The 16,457-nt window shown below is 46.1% G+C and overlaps 1 protein-coding gene across 1 annotated transcript in view; it reads left to right on the top strand.

Moving 5' to 3' along the window:
- The window catches only part of tbc1d22a (TBC1 domain family, member 22a), a 238,848-nt gene that overhangs the window by 112,576 nt on the left and 109,815 nt on the right, over window positions 1–16,457 (top strand). Inside the window, exon 11 of the mRNA XM_056277478.1 lies at window positions 5,591–5,695. Within this exon, the coding sequence (XP_056133453.1) occupies window positions 5,591–5,695 (105 nt within the window). The remainder of the gene's footprint in view (window positions 1–5,590; window positions 5,696–16,457) is intronic.

Genomic DNA, 16,457 nt, shown 5'->3' with positions numbered 1-16,457 from the left:
TATCCAGGAATTCACATTATAGACACTACAACTGACACGGTCCAGCCCTATACTAGGTTTTGGCCTAGTCTTCTTTAAAGTTAGGTTAACTGTGCCATGGCAAAGCACATGTCTTGTTTTGAAGGCATGTTGATGTTGTATCAGTAGCTAAAAATTCTCATTGTGCGGTTGTGCCTTGTAGATGGTCAAACGTGTCTTAAAGGTCTCCCTTTGGAGAGACATAGCTACCAAGGCATGGATTTGGTTAAATAAATGGTTTTGAAGGCACCTCTGCTAAGAATTGAATATGATTTCAGGGGCATCTGGATAGTGTGGTGGTCTGTTCCGTTGCCTACCAACAGAGTGATCACCAGTTCAAATCCCTGTTTTACCTCCGGCTTGGCCGGGCGTCCCTACAGACACAACTGACCGTGTCTGCGGGTGGGAAGCCGGATGTGGGTATGTGTCCTGGTCACTGCACCAGCGCCTCCTCTGGTCAGTTGGGGCACCTGTTCAGGGGGGAGGGGGAATACCATGATCCACCAATGCGCTACATCCCCCTTGCGAAACTCCTCACTGTCAGGTGAAAAGAAGCGGCTGGCGACTCAACATGTATCGGAAGAGGCATGTGGTAGTCTGCAGCCCTTCCCGGATCGGCAGAGGGGGTGGAGCAGCGGCCGGGACGCCTCGGAAGAGAGGGTAATTGGCCGGGTACAATTGGGGAGAAAGGGGGGGGGGCGGGGGAATTGAATATGATTTCAACTTGTTCTTATTGTAAACAGTAAATGGACTGCATTTGTGTAGCTGTTTTCCAGTCTACCGACCACGCAAAGCGCTTTACAATGAATGCCTCACATTCACCCATCCATAACACATATTCATCCACTGGTGGTGGAGACTGCCGTGCGAGGCGCCAACCTGCTCATGCAGGAGCAGTTAGGGGTTGAGTGTCTTACACAAGGACACTTCAACACGCTGTCTGGAGGAGGCGGGGATCGAACCAGGAACCTTCCGATTACGAGACGATCCGCTGTACCTCCTGAGCCGCACCTCCCCAGGAAGGACTGCTGAGCTAATTATCAGGAGGCTTTCATCTTGAACGCATTACATCTAAGGCATTGATCTTGTTAAATAAATCACCAAGAAGCTCTTGTTTTGAAGGCAGGCCTTCTGAGGCCAGGGCCCTGTAGGTCTCCTAACTAAGAGTCTCTTTATTTCAAAGGTAATCCTACTGAAGCATTTTTTCCCCACAAACTAATTACTGAAAGTGAAATGCACAAATCTTAAATGAATCCAGGGCTTGCGTTGCACCCCGAGGAGGGATTGTGCTGAAATTAGAAGTGGTGTTTTTTCCACAACTATTTTGCTCTCAACTCTCGGGGTGTAAAGGCTTTTTTGGCTTGACCGAGGACCAGCCCTACAAACGTAAGTGTCAGTGACTGACTGACTGACTGACTGAGTAATCATGTCTGACACGATTGGGCTGCTGGGTCAGGTGACCAACAAAGTCACTGAAGTTACACGATTGGTCGGCCGAGCACCGAGAGGCATGAGGGAGAGTGCACAGTTAAATCCCCCCAAATAACAATCACTCTGACAAAATACTCGCCGGCGAATTCACAAAAGGATTGTGCAGCTTTTGCAGCCAGTAAACCTGCAAAAATAGGACAAAAAGAAACCGTGTTATTCTCAAAGCACCCGCAAAGGGTGAGGTGCACCCCCTAACTGCGCTGCCAAGCAAATGACGTCTTGGTGCTCCGGTGCTATTGGCACGTATTTAAATGAGGTAATATTTATACATTTTGCGCAAAATTGACCCCTTTCTATGCAAATGAGCCTCATTGCAAAGCACCAGCGTTAATAGCCGCACGCAGGTAGAGTGAGAATTATTAGCGTCTTCAGAGAATTGGTAGTAACTGACGCCCAGACTTTCCAGTGATCATGGCAGCAGTGATTGATGCCAGCCAAAGGCATCATCATGCCAGGTGTGCTCGTGGGTGGATATTTCGAAGGAGAATAACACTTCTTTTTGATTTAACTGAGACCGAAATCATCCGCAGATACAGGTTGCCAGGTCAAACAGTTCTTGCTATACTTGATGACGTCCATGATGACATTAAGCCTGCCCACTGTGCTCTTGGCACAAAGCCGCCATTCATACTTCGCCACATGGATAATTGCAATCAGATGCAAAACAAGGGCAAATTACACTCGGCGGCAAAACTTTATGATCATGTTTGTCATTAGCGCAACATCTTGTGAATTGGACGTTGGGACGGGGCAGATAGCAGTCTCGCAAGTGATGCACAATTCATGGTGCTATCAATAGCTGCAATCCATTTTTTGTGAATTCTCCTGTCAATGCAGAGTGAGTCTTAGAAAAACAAGAGACATCCGCAGACAGAAACAGGTGAAAGAGGGGAAGTTAACAGATAATTAGCATAGTTATAACTACAATTAACTTAAATTCTCTTTCAAATCAAACATCCCAAGACATGAGTGGAAAGTATAGTTCTTGCAACTGCATTTATAATCATCTTGATGCATGCTCAATAATCCAGGTAAGAAAATAATGCATTTATAACCTTTTTTTTTTCTTTTTTATACTCGAATGTAGCTAAACCATGTCATGTGATATGCTTCTTTGGTACACTGACAACAACTATTACTGGGACCGCTACAGAAAATCACAGATGAACCTTAAATATCCAGGAATTCACATTATGGACACTACCACTGACCATCCTTGTAACAAATTGGTCACAATTTCGAACACTGACCATACACAGTCCAGTCATACTAGGTTTTGACCAAGCCTTGTATTTACTATTGAGTCATCAGACACATATACACACACGTCTTAAGCATATGAGTCTAAGAAAAAAAAAACCAAACAAATTTTCTGGACTGTCTTCTTTACTAGCACTAGAACATATGGTTTTGACTGTTTTGTTTTTTCATGCAGTCATCCATGTCAGGCTGGATGTTGCTCGGAGTGTCAGTTCCTCCATTGACCACAGAGGGCACTGTTGACTTGTGTTCCAGTCAAAGTGTATCCAGTGTGTGTCATTATGAAGCCTCTGTCTTCTCCTCATAGCCCATGCTCTTAGTGTCCTTGTAATTGTGATGAGCTTGGTTTCTGTCCTTTCCAATCCGCTGTAGAGTCAAGGTCCAGGTTCAGATCCAGGCCCGACACCAAGGCCTCAGCAGCAGCAAAGACTGACAGGAGATGTTGAAGTCTCAGAATGACTGGAGTAGTGCCGCTCCATGTTGTTAATTGGCATTAATGACACACAGAATGCCAGTTGGCCTGTTTAGAATTAATCATGTCAGCCGGTACGGTCATTTGATTGTCACAAGCCATGCCCCCAGCCACTACCACCCAGGCCTGTATCAGATTTAGAGACTCGTTGTCTTTAAATATAGGCCACATATTTCTCAGATGTGTACTTCTTCTGTTTTTCTGTGTCTCTCTTGTTCAGGTGATACCAACTTCCTCCAACTTGGTTGTGAATCTGGTTGTATTTCTAGTCATCTTCTAACACAACTTAAGTTGTAAGGTGATGTGTGTTAGCGACGGCGTTCGTCAAATCAGCAGTTCATACAGTCAACAAGGCTGATTTTGTCCAGAATAAATCGAACAAAAATACTTCTGTTTAAATTTCATGCCTGACTACTTACAGGTCTAGTTTTGAAGATGTGAATGCAATGGAGGGAATTTTGAGATATTTTTCTATGCAGGCCTGCTGCTCAACAAAAGCTCATCAAAAGCCATCATTTCCAAAACCTCTGTCCGTTTTCATCCCTCTCATCTGTGCTCATGTGCCACCCCTGCAGGAATTTCCAGGCACACACACACACACACACACACACACACACACACACACACACACACACACACACACACACACACACAGAGGTTATCCGATAGTGGCTAGTTGTTAGAAGCTTTGTAGCTTAGTCTCAGTGCCAGCTCACACTAGATGTCTGTCTGTCAGACTGAGCATGCTCACTACAGCCTTCAAAAATGTTCCACTTGGGTTGCCAAGGATACCAAGCAGAGCTGCCAGGTCTTGTCGAACTGTGTGTGCGTGTGGGGTTTTTGTTGTTTATGGGGGGGGGGGGGGGTTGCGGCATTAGAGAGCTCAAACACAAACTCGTACACATCAAAATTTTCATTGTATGACAATTTTCTCCTCCCACCCATGCACACACACATACATTTTCTCCTCATTTTCCCGCTCTTCTGTGCCCCTCTTCATCCTCCTCTCTCTCTCTCCCTTCCTCTCTCCCTTTTCAGATCATGGTTAATCAGTCTCATCCCATCACCTCTCCAGCGCCTTGTCAGTGGCTTGTCAGAGGGCTGTCAAAGCCCTCCGGTCCGTCACACATGGGTGCCGATAACAACACCAGATGACACTCGGCGTTGCCATCGCTCACTTGTGATGATTGGCAACTCTATGCTATCGCTTTAGAAAAAATGCTGTGTTACAACTTTTTGGGGGTACGCCAGGACCCAACTGTACTGTATCTGTCTACAAAAAGTGCCAACAACCCCATTAGCACCAAGCGAAGGTTTCTGCTCACTGGCTCCCCTTTTGTCCTCACGCCTGTCCACCCTACTTGATGTATTGGTCAAATCACAGATCTATTAATATCATCTGGATAATGGATTGGAAATGGCTGCCTCTGCAATTCTACATTTTCCCTGGCGTGGTCCCCCCAAAAAATAAATAAATATATAATTGAACTTCCGCTTCAGTTTTAAGTCATCTGGCCTATAGCGCAAGCACATTTTGTGTCTTTACAAGTAGTTTTGCCTGTTGTTGGTTGAGTCAGTGACTGTCAACAAGATATTATCTCCTTGTGCCCTCATTACCACAATGTCACTCAAAAAATTGAGCTTCAGGGTTGTTCGGGTAGCGTAGTGGTCTATTCCGTTACCTCCGGCTTGGTCGGGCGTCCCTACAGACACAATTGGCCGTGTCTGTGGATGGGAAGCTGGATGTGGATATGTGTCCTGGTTGCATCTCCTCTGGTCAGTCAGAGCGCCTGTTCAGGGGTGAGGGGGAACTGGGGGGAATAGCGTGATCCTCCCACGCGCTACGTCCCCCTGGTGAAACTCCTCACTGTCAGGTGAAAAGAAGTGGCTGGCAACTCCACATGTATCGGAGGACGCATGTGATAGTCTGCAGCCCTCCCCGGATCGGCTGAGGGGGTGGAGCAGCGACCGGGAAGGCTCGGAAGAGTGGGGTAATTGGCCGAGTACAATTGGAAGAAAAAGGGGGGAACCCCCCCCAACAAAAATAAGCTTCTTGGTTTGAGCGTTTAAGCTGCACTACCTGCATTGCCACCATGCTTACCGCCTTGCTATGCTCTACTCCCCAACCCCCCCCACCTCCCTCTAGCCCCCTCATTACCTAGCCCTCTTTAAATTTAAAGCAATGCCCCCCATGCACACATGCACACACATACTTCACGACCCCCCCCCCCATGCACATCCACACATAGCCATACCCTGGTCCAGAGCCCCTGCTGTATGTGATGCTGAACTTCAAATGCTCATGAGTTATCTCCCCCCCCCCGTATCACTGTGTGTCTCTCTACAGAGGAGGAGGTGGAGAACTTTGATGTGTCCAGTCTTCAGGAGGAAGCTCTAAGGAACATCGAGGCCGACAGCTTCTGGTGCATGAGCAAACTGCTAGACGGCATCCAGGTCAGTCTGTCCGTCTGACCGTTTGTCAGACTTTTGCGCTCCTGTGCGTATGTGTGGGTTAGTTTTTAGGATGTTGTGACATTTTGCTCCATCCTCTGCGAGAGCATCATGGGTTATCAAAATGCACAAACAAACTCTAAATCGCATATTTATTGTTCGAGGGATTAAAGATATCGACAGAAACGCTGTCCTCCAAAAAAGCTATAGCAGGTTCGTTCTGCACAACATCTTGTGCTGCGCTCTGGCTGTCCGTCTTGTTATTGGTTTCTGTTATTCTCATTACTCCTCATTTTCTTTCTCTCTCCCTGTGTGTCAGTTTCCTGTCTCAGTCTTTCCCTTCTCACTTCTCACGAGGGCCTCTTTTGATGCTCGTTCTCCCATCAAAACATTTCTGACCTGTTTTTATCGGTTACCTTTTCTTTCTTTTCACTCCTTCATGCTCATTCAACTCCTTGACTGTGAGCTTTTTGCTGTTTCTCTGGCTCCATGTTCTGAGGAATGGAAGGTTTGTTTCAATGAAAGACACCACTCCTGGGGGAAATTTCAACATTTATGTGTGAATATGACAAAATCCCTTTTTCTTGTATTAAATATGTCAGTGTTGTTCCTCTGCTGGTTGACCTCTGCCGTATGTGTGCTGTCATAAACAATCACATGTCCAAGTGCTTTCATCCTCAGACACATCACACATGCAAAAGTAAGTGGTGAGTCTTAACGCCCCTGCTGATCAGAGAGGCAGTCTGACCCCAACCAACCAATCACTCCCCCTCTCTTGCCTATCTTTTTGTCTCATCCATCCGTCCATTATCCAAACCGTTTATCCTACTCAGGGCCACGGGGATGCTGGAGCCTATCCCAGCGGTCATTGGGCGGCAGGTGAGGAGACACCCTGGACAGGCCGCGAGGCCATCACAGGGCTGGCACACATTCACACCTAGGGACAATTTAGTACGGCCGATTCACCTGACCTACATGTCTTTGGACTGTGGGAGGAAACCAGAGCACCTGGAGGAAACCCACACAGACACGGGGAGAACATGCAAGCTCCACACAGAGGACGACCCCCAAGGTTGGACTACCCCAGGACTCAAACCCAGGACCATTCTTGCTGTGAGGCGACCACGCTAACCACTGAGTCGTCCCTTTTTTGTCCCTCCATTTGCTAATCAAAGATGAGAAAAGGGCGGAGCATGGCTGACACGGGGTTGGGGGTCTTGCTTTCAAATTCACGTGTCCTTCGTTGGCCTCGTCTTATTCTGTCTTCGTCACGTTCGTGTCCATCTGCGTCTAGCTTTCCTCACTTAAGCCCTCTCTTCCTCTTCTACTGTGTTATTTCTCTTCGTGCCCGACCCAGACTCCCTCCAGCCTCTTGTCTCCTCCTCTCCTGGCTGTTAAGTATGCATCCGGACACCTCTGCCCTACTCGGCATGATGAGGTTTCCTCTCCCTACTACCTTAACTTCAGCTGGACTGCTGGTTCCCCTTTAATTAGCCCTCTAGCCTTTTGGTGCATTCAGAGGACACACTCACGCAAACACTCATACACACACACATATGTATGCATCGACGCCTCATCCTCAGTGTCAGCACACAGATTATCTGGGAGTAGCTATTTATTAGTGGCTTTGGAGCCCAGGTTATGAAATGATTTTCACTCTCATTATTTGTTTGTTAGTCTCTCCCACTGCGCAGTCTGTATTCAACAGAGGGTATTGGCTAAATGCAGCAGGACAAGACAAATGTCCCATTGCCAAACATTTTAACAATGCTTTAAAAGCAAAATATTTAATAAAATTGTACCATTGCCAAAGATTTAATGGGGCTTTTATGCCATAAATACATTCATAATCATTATGTGCCAAACAACACCGTGTTTGTGCTTTTCCATTAGGGGGAGAAAAATGAAAACAAACAACGCTATGTATGGTATTGTTGTCTTTGTTGTAGAGCATCTTGTTGTGTGTGTGTGCATGTGCGTGTGCATGTGTGCTATGCATTTTTTGAGCTATTCATGTGGTGGTTAATTGTTAATTGGTTTTTATCAGTGGCACAGTGGTTAGTGCCGTCGCCTTACAGCAAGAAGGTCCTGGGTTCGAGCCCCGGGATAGTCCAACCTTGGGGGTCGTCCTCTGTGTGGAGTTTGCATGTTCTCCCTGTGTCTGCGTGGATTTCCTCCGGGTGCTCCAGTTTCCTCCCACAGTCCAAAGGACATGTAGGTCAGGTGAACTGGCCATACTGAATTGTCCCTAGGTGTGAAAGTGTGTCGGCGCTGTGATGGCCTGGCGTTCTGTCCAGGGTGTCTCCCCACCTGCCGTCCAATGACTACTGGGATAGGGTCCAGCATCCCCGCGACCCTGAGAGCAGGATAAATGGTTTGGATAATGGATGGATGGATGGTTTTTATCAATCCAGGTAAGGTTGACTGGGCAAGTTGACTTTTTTCCTGCAGGGCTCTGGTTCACACTCAAATTGTTGAACACATCCACACTGTTGTAGTTTGATCATGTATTTTCGACATTACAATTGTGGCTCGGTGCCTTGCTCAGGGACACCTCTGTATTAGTTTCTCAGGGCCTGGGGAGTGTTTCTCATCAACTTTCCCTGCGCGGATCTTCCTAGCCGGTCTTGAACTCCCTTCCCATCACAAACCTTTTTATTTGCCCTAGCAGTGAGTGTGCTTGTGTGTGTGTGTGTGTGTGTGTGTGTGTGGGTGTTTGTTTATGTGTTTGAGTAAATGTTTGTTTTCATCCTCTTGAGTATTCCAATGCAGACTCGAGTGTCCCGACACCAGAGAATTGCATGCAGACCGTAGCAGTTAGCTCCACTCGGTTCTGTTTGCTCCCCAAACCCTTCTGCCCACTGGCTTGCTTAATGCACCCCTCTCTTGCAGCAGTCATAGATAAGGCCTTCTTGTCCATCTTAAACAGGCATACCGGGCCAGTGAGAAATCTGTGTTACTGGCTTGCTTAATGCACCCCTCTCTTGCAGCAGTCATAGATAAGGCCTTCTTGTCCATCTTAAACAGGCATACCGGGCCAGTGAGAAATCTGCGTTACTGATGCCGTTTCCATTAGTTAGAATGGAAGGGTTCTGAGCAGGGCTGACCCGAATGTGTCAACGTTTCGAAGCCTTCGATCGTTGCCATGGTAATTGATTGCAAAATCAGTGTTCTATTTTTTTATCTTCCGGGAGATGGTAAACGGCAGTTGGCAAAACGGCTCGGGAAAAATGTGAAAAACGGTGAACACGTGAATGCAGCATGCCGTTAATTATTTAAGATTTCATAAAAAGGTCTATACTGACAAAAAGCCTTACTGTATTTCCACAGACTGCAAGTCGCTGTTTTTTTTTTACTTGTCTGGTTGATGCTGCGACTTATATTCCAAAGCTACTTATACAATGTAATTTTGTAGGACGAATACACTGCATTTCAACTAAGGCCACTAGATAGCACTGTTTAATCTTGCGACTCAATTGAAAATACTATACCATAGTGATTCGCAGGTTGGGTGGGTTTGGGTAAGCTTACTAGAAAATATCACGAGTTCAGGGAGGGTCAAAAAGTGACAAAGCTGCGCTCCGAGTAAGTTATAAATAACTTATAGAAACATTGTGTGCAATAGGCTAGGCTGTGCATTAGTAATCCACCTTCTCTTACCCCACCCCTCTCTCTCTCTCTCTCTCTCCCTTCCTCTCCCTCTCTCTCTCTCTCTCTCAAACACATACACATGCATGCAAGCAGCTTTATCATCAAATTTGCGATCGTGGTTTTGGTCAGTGCGTGTGTTTTAGAGGGTTGACCTGAGTGGTATCCATAAATTTGTTTACACCACCAAATCTGTTTTTTTGCTGTTGTTTTGGTCAGAAAGAAGTGTGTTTGTGTGAGAGAGAGAGAGAGATAGAGAGAGCGAGAGAAAGAGAGAGACAGTTCATGTCTTTATTGAAGGGTTACTTGTTTTGCTGCTATCCAACAATAAAGAACACCATTTGGAATAATTAGTGTGTTTATTTCGTAGTGTAGACCAGACACTGGTAGATACAAGGGACAGCAGGTAATGTCTTGCAATCAGTGTATTAAGCTGGGCAAACTGCCCAAAAACACTGCTCACTTTGCTGTAGCTTAGGCTAAATTAGGAGGTTTGCCGGTTGGGTCGGGTTCGGGTGGTTAATAACGCATATTTTAGCAGGTTGGACGGCGCAAATTAGCTCTCCTAATGGGTCAGGTGGGTGCGGGTATTAAAAAACCCTGACCTGAGCATCACTACTGTGTAATACATCACTACTATATAAATGTGACTTTTTGCTGAGTGTGACTTGCAGTCCGGTGCGACTTGTAGTCCCGGACATACGGTGTTTTTTTTTTTTTTTTCATGAGCAACCAATTTCACGTTGAAAGTGCTTTTGTCGCCAGTTTAATGAACTAAAATGGGAGGAATCTTTCTGTCTGCGTGTCCGTCCTTCACCATTTTTGTCAACCGTTCATCCGACTGACTTCACACTTGGCAGCGAGGGCCCACGGATGAACAGTGCCACTCACCCACGTTGTGGTTTGAGGGGTATTGCACCTGAATGGGCACTTCGCTAGTTTCAATAAAAAGGATACGCCAGGGGTCCCCAATTACTTTTCATAGCGGGCCACTTTTAGGGCCACTTTTAAAACCACGGGCCACTCAACCTCCAGCAGCATGTTATTCGTTAGTTTGTTTTGGTGTCGATACGTTGCAGGCATTATAATTTAAACAGAGATTTTTCACGTGTTTTTCTATATATTACTAGTCTTACTTTTACTAAGAAATTAAAATTTTATTTTTTTTTGGTAGGGAAATACAAAAAAATTCTTCCTTCTGGCATTTCTCCAAAAATTATCGCGGACCATAAATCAACCCGTCACGGGCCGGACGTGGCCCGCGGGCCGCCTATTGGGGACCCCTGGGATACGCCCTGAAGTCCGATTTTGCCTTTGTCTCTAAACAGCATAATAATTACAATAACAGCCTAATGAAAGCACGTGACAGACATTATCAATAATAACAGCAAACATATAAGCAATTTAGTTTTTATTGTCTAAGGCGGAAATTTATATAATTTGATTATTGCACAGGTGGTCATGCCCAGTCAAAGCTAAGCTTCGAATACCTTCGAATATTTGCTGCTGAATATTCGAAGCCCCCCACCCCCCCCCCAAAAAAAAATCGGGGCAGCTCTAGTACCGAAGTGATGCCTTTTTTTCCCCCACATCTTACTATCGACAGTGAAAGAACTATCATCATTCGGTCGAGTGGACTTGGCTATAAACATTTAACATGTTCTCGGCACAGTCGGTAGAGCTCATAACTCCTTCCTCTATTAAGGAAACAAAAAGTGGAGCATGCCAGAGAACTCATTGTAATGTGACCACATTGTGAAACTTCGAATACTTTTCGAACTCTTTTGAAACCTGGCGATTGCACATGTGCACACGCACAATCACACAGAAAGAACGTGCACACGGAAATAAATGCACATACGTTTGGAGGAGGTGATTGCTTTAGAAGTTTACCAGCTCCTTGCTTTTGTGTCCTTTGCAAAAGAGACAAAGAGAGGAGTTTGAAGAAGATGTAATATAAGTCAGAGATGAAGGGAGAGCGAGCGATAGAAAGTCAAAGAGGAAGAAAAGAAACAGCGGAGTAGGTTGGGCTGGATGGCGTGTGTGGGTCTGTGTTTCTTGTATTTGTGTCATGGATGGTTGTGTGTGTCAGTGACCTTGGCCCCAGAGTAATCATTTGCGGCGCCCCAACGAGAAGCCCCCGTTTCCCCCATAATGCGTTCTAAACAACTTGACAGAGGCTGATTAGCTCACTGCTGTAATTGGTTGGTGATCCTTGTCTGACCTCACATTCGCTATACCCTGAAAGAGGGGAGGGGTGGGTTGGGGGCTGAATTATAGGGAGGGATAAAGAGAGGGATGCTTGGGATGGTCAGGCGAAGAGGGAAAGGATTTGCCTATGCCAGTTGAATTTGCTTAGTGCCTCTTTAACAACTTCGACGTGACCTACCACTCCCCATTTATTTGAAGCCACTTCAGGTTTTATTGTGGCCAAGGGAAGCGTAATAGGAAAAGAAGCAAAGTCGTCACTGTTTTGTCACTAGTTAGAGGCCCCAAACCCTCCAAAAAAAAACCTCAACAACTCCCAAACATAGCTGTGTGGGCAAGTTTGTGTGTGTGTGTGTGTGTGTGTGTGTGTGTGTGTGTGTGTGTGTGTCTGACAGTAGCCCAGGGTTTTTGGGTTATGACACCTGTTCTTAAGAGGAATGGCAAAGATTAATTGAAAATATATATTTCCTAATTAATAATAATTACAACATTACTATTTTGTCACACAAGACACCAGTTTGTATGGGTTGGTCACCCTCTGCACTGTTGTATTGTTCTTTCCAGTAATCCCCATTTCCACGAGAGGAACCGGCTGTTTTTATGTGAAACATGATAGCTGGTTATAATCATTCAATACGCCAGCCCCGTTTCAGTTAGCATGAGGAGACAACCATGTCTAAACACATCACGTCTTATTTTCACAACAATATACACTTGTATCTGGCATCTGAGTGAACAGTCTGTGTGTGTGTGTGTGTGTGTGTGTGTGTGTGTGTGTGTGTGTGTGTGTGTGTGTGTGTGTGTGTGTGTGTGTGTGTGTGCGCGCATCGGTGTGTTGCCTAGCAGAAAAAGATGTTGACTGGGCTTACATCCAATGCTTTGCTGGGGATGTTACCATGGTCAATTGGGATTACGCGCACCCACACAATCAATCAATCATCCACACACAGTCCCAACATTACCTCCCCTAGTGGTATATGTCTGGGGCAAATGAGTGAAGACAGCCGTGCCTTTGCTGTGACATTATGCTTCAGATGGTGTGTTGCATGTGTGCATGCTTGTCCGTCTGCGATCACGGTGACAGCCAGAGTGTGAGGACAGACACTCTGCTACAGTCCATTTACACCTCAAACCGGCAGCCTGAAGTAAGGGCCAGGCAAACCTTGGCTGGGTGGGGCGGGTGGCCGAAAGCTACCATAACACTAATGAAATGCAGCAGTGTGTCCTGTCGGAAATGCCTGTGAGCAAAACACGGAGGACCTGCCTACTCACTCATGGTAATTCTCTCCAGTTAACATTGTATAGAAACCAAGGAAGTATATATTTTCCATGTAAATTTAAGGGACATGTTTGTCTACACGTTGAAATAAGGATGTTTTGGGGCATCTGGATAGCGTAGCAGTCTATTCCGTTACCTACCAACATGGGGATCACTGGTTCGAATCTCCATGTTACCTCCGGCTTGGTTGGGCATCCCTACAGACACAATTGACCATGTCTGCGGGTGGGAAGCCGGCTGTGGGTATGTGTTCTGGTCGCTGCACTAGCGCCTCCTCTGGTCAGTCAGAGTGCCTGTTCGGGGGGGAGGGGGAACTGGGGGGAATAGTATGATTCTCCCACACACTACGTCTCCCTGGCGAAACTCCTCATTGTCAGGTGAAAAGAAGCAGCTGGCGACTCCACATGTATCGGAGGAGGCATATGGTAGTCTGTAGCCCTCCCCAAATCGGCAGAGGGGGTGGAGCAGCGACCAGGACAGCTCAGAAGAGTGGGGTAATTGGACGTGTACAATTGGGGAGAAAAAGGGGGGAAAAGAAAAAAAATAAGGATGTTTTGTGATGGATCGGGGGGGGGGCTGTGTAGGGGTTTCACAGAATAGTCGACTAGTCAAGTATCAAAACCACTAGTCGACACTGTGCATAGTTGTAGACTAACTGTTCATCTGTGGTTTTAACACTGTGCAGAAATAAAGCAGTGGCAATGCTGCTACAGCAGATATACAGCTGGGGGCGCCGTGGTTCCAACAGCAATCATTTTCTGCGTTATGCCATGTTAAATAAACAATGCTTTTCTATATTTTTTCATGTTAAATAAACCGAATTTAAGGTATTTAGAGATGGAAAGACGCCCACTATCCCTCTGTTTTGGTTTAACGAGTGACCGTGTTAACTGGTGACTTTAGTAACAGCAGCTGTCGAAAACACAAACAGAACACGTGGTGTCCTCCTAAAAGCTTTCATTTTACCTTATCCATCCATCCATCCATCCATTATCCAAACTACTTATCCTGCTCTCAGGGTCGCGGGGATGCTGGAGCCTATCCCAGCAGTCATTGAGCGGCAGGCAGGGAGACACCCCGGACAGGCCGCCAGTCCATCACAGGGCCAACACACACATTCACACCTAGGGACAATTTAGTATGGCTGATTCACCTGACCTACATGTCTTTGGACTGTGGGAGGAAACAGGAACACACAGAGGAAACCCACGCAGACACGGGGAGAAGATGCAAACTCCACACAGAGGACGACCCCCAAGGTTGGACTACCCCGGAGTTCGAACCCAGGACCTTCTTGCTGTGAGGCGACCACCCTAACCACTGCGCCACTGTGCCGCCAATTTTAATTTAATTTTACTTTAATCAATTTTAAATACACATCCATGTTTGATATCTAGCTAACCATTTATGTAAGGTAAATTGTGCTCTGCAAGACTCATTCACCTCCCGTAACATTTCTTATAATGTGGGAAACAAACCGCAGCTGTATTTTATACCGTTGACCTCAATCGGAACGTGACCCATATTCAGTCATTAAACCTGTAACGTTATAATGTCAAATTCCTCATTAGATGCTAGCTGCTCTGCTAATCTGTGTTTCCCCCACATTAAAAGTAACTTCAAGAAATGTGAATGGTTCTTGTTGGGCGACACCGTTTAATTTACATAATATAGGATAAAAAGGACCAGGTGAATATATACTCTATTGAACATTCAATCTAATAGGCTTTTAGGCTTTTCAACAGCTGCTGTCACCCCGACAGCCATGGACGCACTCGGCTGAACGTCACCAGTAAATACGATCACTTGTTAAACCGAAACACCTGCAAGAAAGAAGTTGCATTGTTACTGCAGTCAAACAGTGTCTCCAGCTCAGACAAGCTTCATCCAATCAGATTGCAGCTTATTTGTAAACAGCCTCTCAGAGCCAATAGAGGACTCTGCTCATCTACTCCCAGGTTGGTCCCGCTTCCATTAGTTAACCCTTTGCTGGTTGTATTTGAGACTTTTTGACGAGAATGTATCTGGTGGTCTGTCCAGGGCATCTCCCCACCTGCCGCCCAGTGACTGCTGGGATAGGCTCCAGCATCCCGCAACCCCGGTTGGGGTAAGCGGCTTGGATAATGGATTGATGGATGGATGGATCGTTGTTATTGGGCAAAAAATATATGATATATCCCCCGCGATTAATCGACTACTCGACTATTTTTGGGAGGAGTTGGCGACTACGACAATACAGCAGCTGTGAATGCCCTAGTCATGGGTCGACATGAAAAAACAAAAATCTGCCTGACTAAATCCATTCAGCACCCCTGCCAAGGGCTTTTCATTTTTAGCAGCTCCCCTTATTTGTTTACCTCTCTCCTGGTACTGCAACTAGGCTACTTTACTCGCTTGCCAAATTTGGCCTTTTAGGCCTGAAGCCTTATTAACATTGCCAAGGGTGACAGATTTGCTGACACTGTAGTCATAACATTTATAAAAAGTCAGTGTTATTCCAGGACAGGGGAAGGAGGCGTGTAAGCCAGCAGCAGAAATGGTTGCTCTGCCTGTTCTGCTCTCCCTCTACCTCATCCCACCATCTCGGGTGTACTCCTATTAAATTTGATGAACGAAGCTTTCCTAGCTTTACAAGTTTGGCCAAGCATGCCATATTTAATTTTCTGCCGTCATTGAATTTTTTGGGGGGGAAAAGTCAACGTCTCCCCTGTGGGATTTTCATGTTTTGACTGATCACCAGCAAACTCTTTAAGCCCAAGCAGAGTAGATGTATAAGTTCTACATATGCTATGTACTCAAAGCTATTTTCATGTAGGCGTGTATGGGAGGTGGTTGTGGTGGAGAACAGGAGTGTGTGTTTGAGAGTGGGGAGACCATATCTGTCTTCCCAGTCAAATTGCTTGAAATTTTCATTGACTGAATATAAATGGAATCGATATACAGAGACTGTATTAATGTCCAATTTCTAACCGTGCTACTACAACCTTGACACCGTCCCTTCAAACCAAGTGTTCTAGGTGTTCAAAGCCGATAAACTCAATATTTCTACCAAATAGCAGCTCGTGAGAGCTCTGTATAGACACCCGTTGAATTAGTCTGCTACCTGCCATGTCCACAGAGATGGAAATATAGTCAAAAGCCTCAAGTCCATTATTCTGTCAGCGCACCCTGGAGGGCTCTCAGTTTTTAAGGCAGGAGATTGAAAACTTTCCATTTATGCTAATTCTGTAGGTATCACTCTTACAGCGGGGCCTCTTGACATATTTTCTTTCCCCCCCAGAAACTGAGTTTGAGAAATCTAGTCTCACCCTGGGATCCAGGCCCGTTATATTATACTGCTAGACTTGACATATTGGTACTGATCGGAAAGACACCTCTGACACCATTTGGATTGCAAGCCATGGTTCTGTGGAACCCGGCTGATCCAAACCCTGTGACAAACACGTTTCTTTTTTGGGGGGGGGGGTTTTGCCACAATTACCCCACTTTTCTGAGCCTTCCCGGTCGCTGCTCCACCCCCTCTGCCGATCCCGGGAGGGCTGCAGACTACCACATGCCTCCTCTGATACACATGGAGTTGCCAGCCGCTTCTTTTCACCTGACATTGAGGAGTTTCACCAGGGGGACGTA

This window comes from Lampris incognitus, chromosome 3 (assembly GCF_029633865.1).
Source record: "Lampris incognitus isolate fLamInc1 chromosome 3, fLamInc1.hap2, whole genome shotgun sequence".
In the NCBI taxonomy this organism is placed as follows: Eukaryota; Metazoa; Chordata; class Actinopteri; order Lampriformes; family Lampridae; genus Lampris; species Lampris incognitus.
Note: the sequence above shows the minus strand (reverse complement) of the source record. Positions and strands in the feature narration are given on the sequence as shown.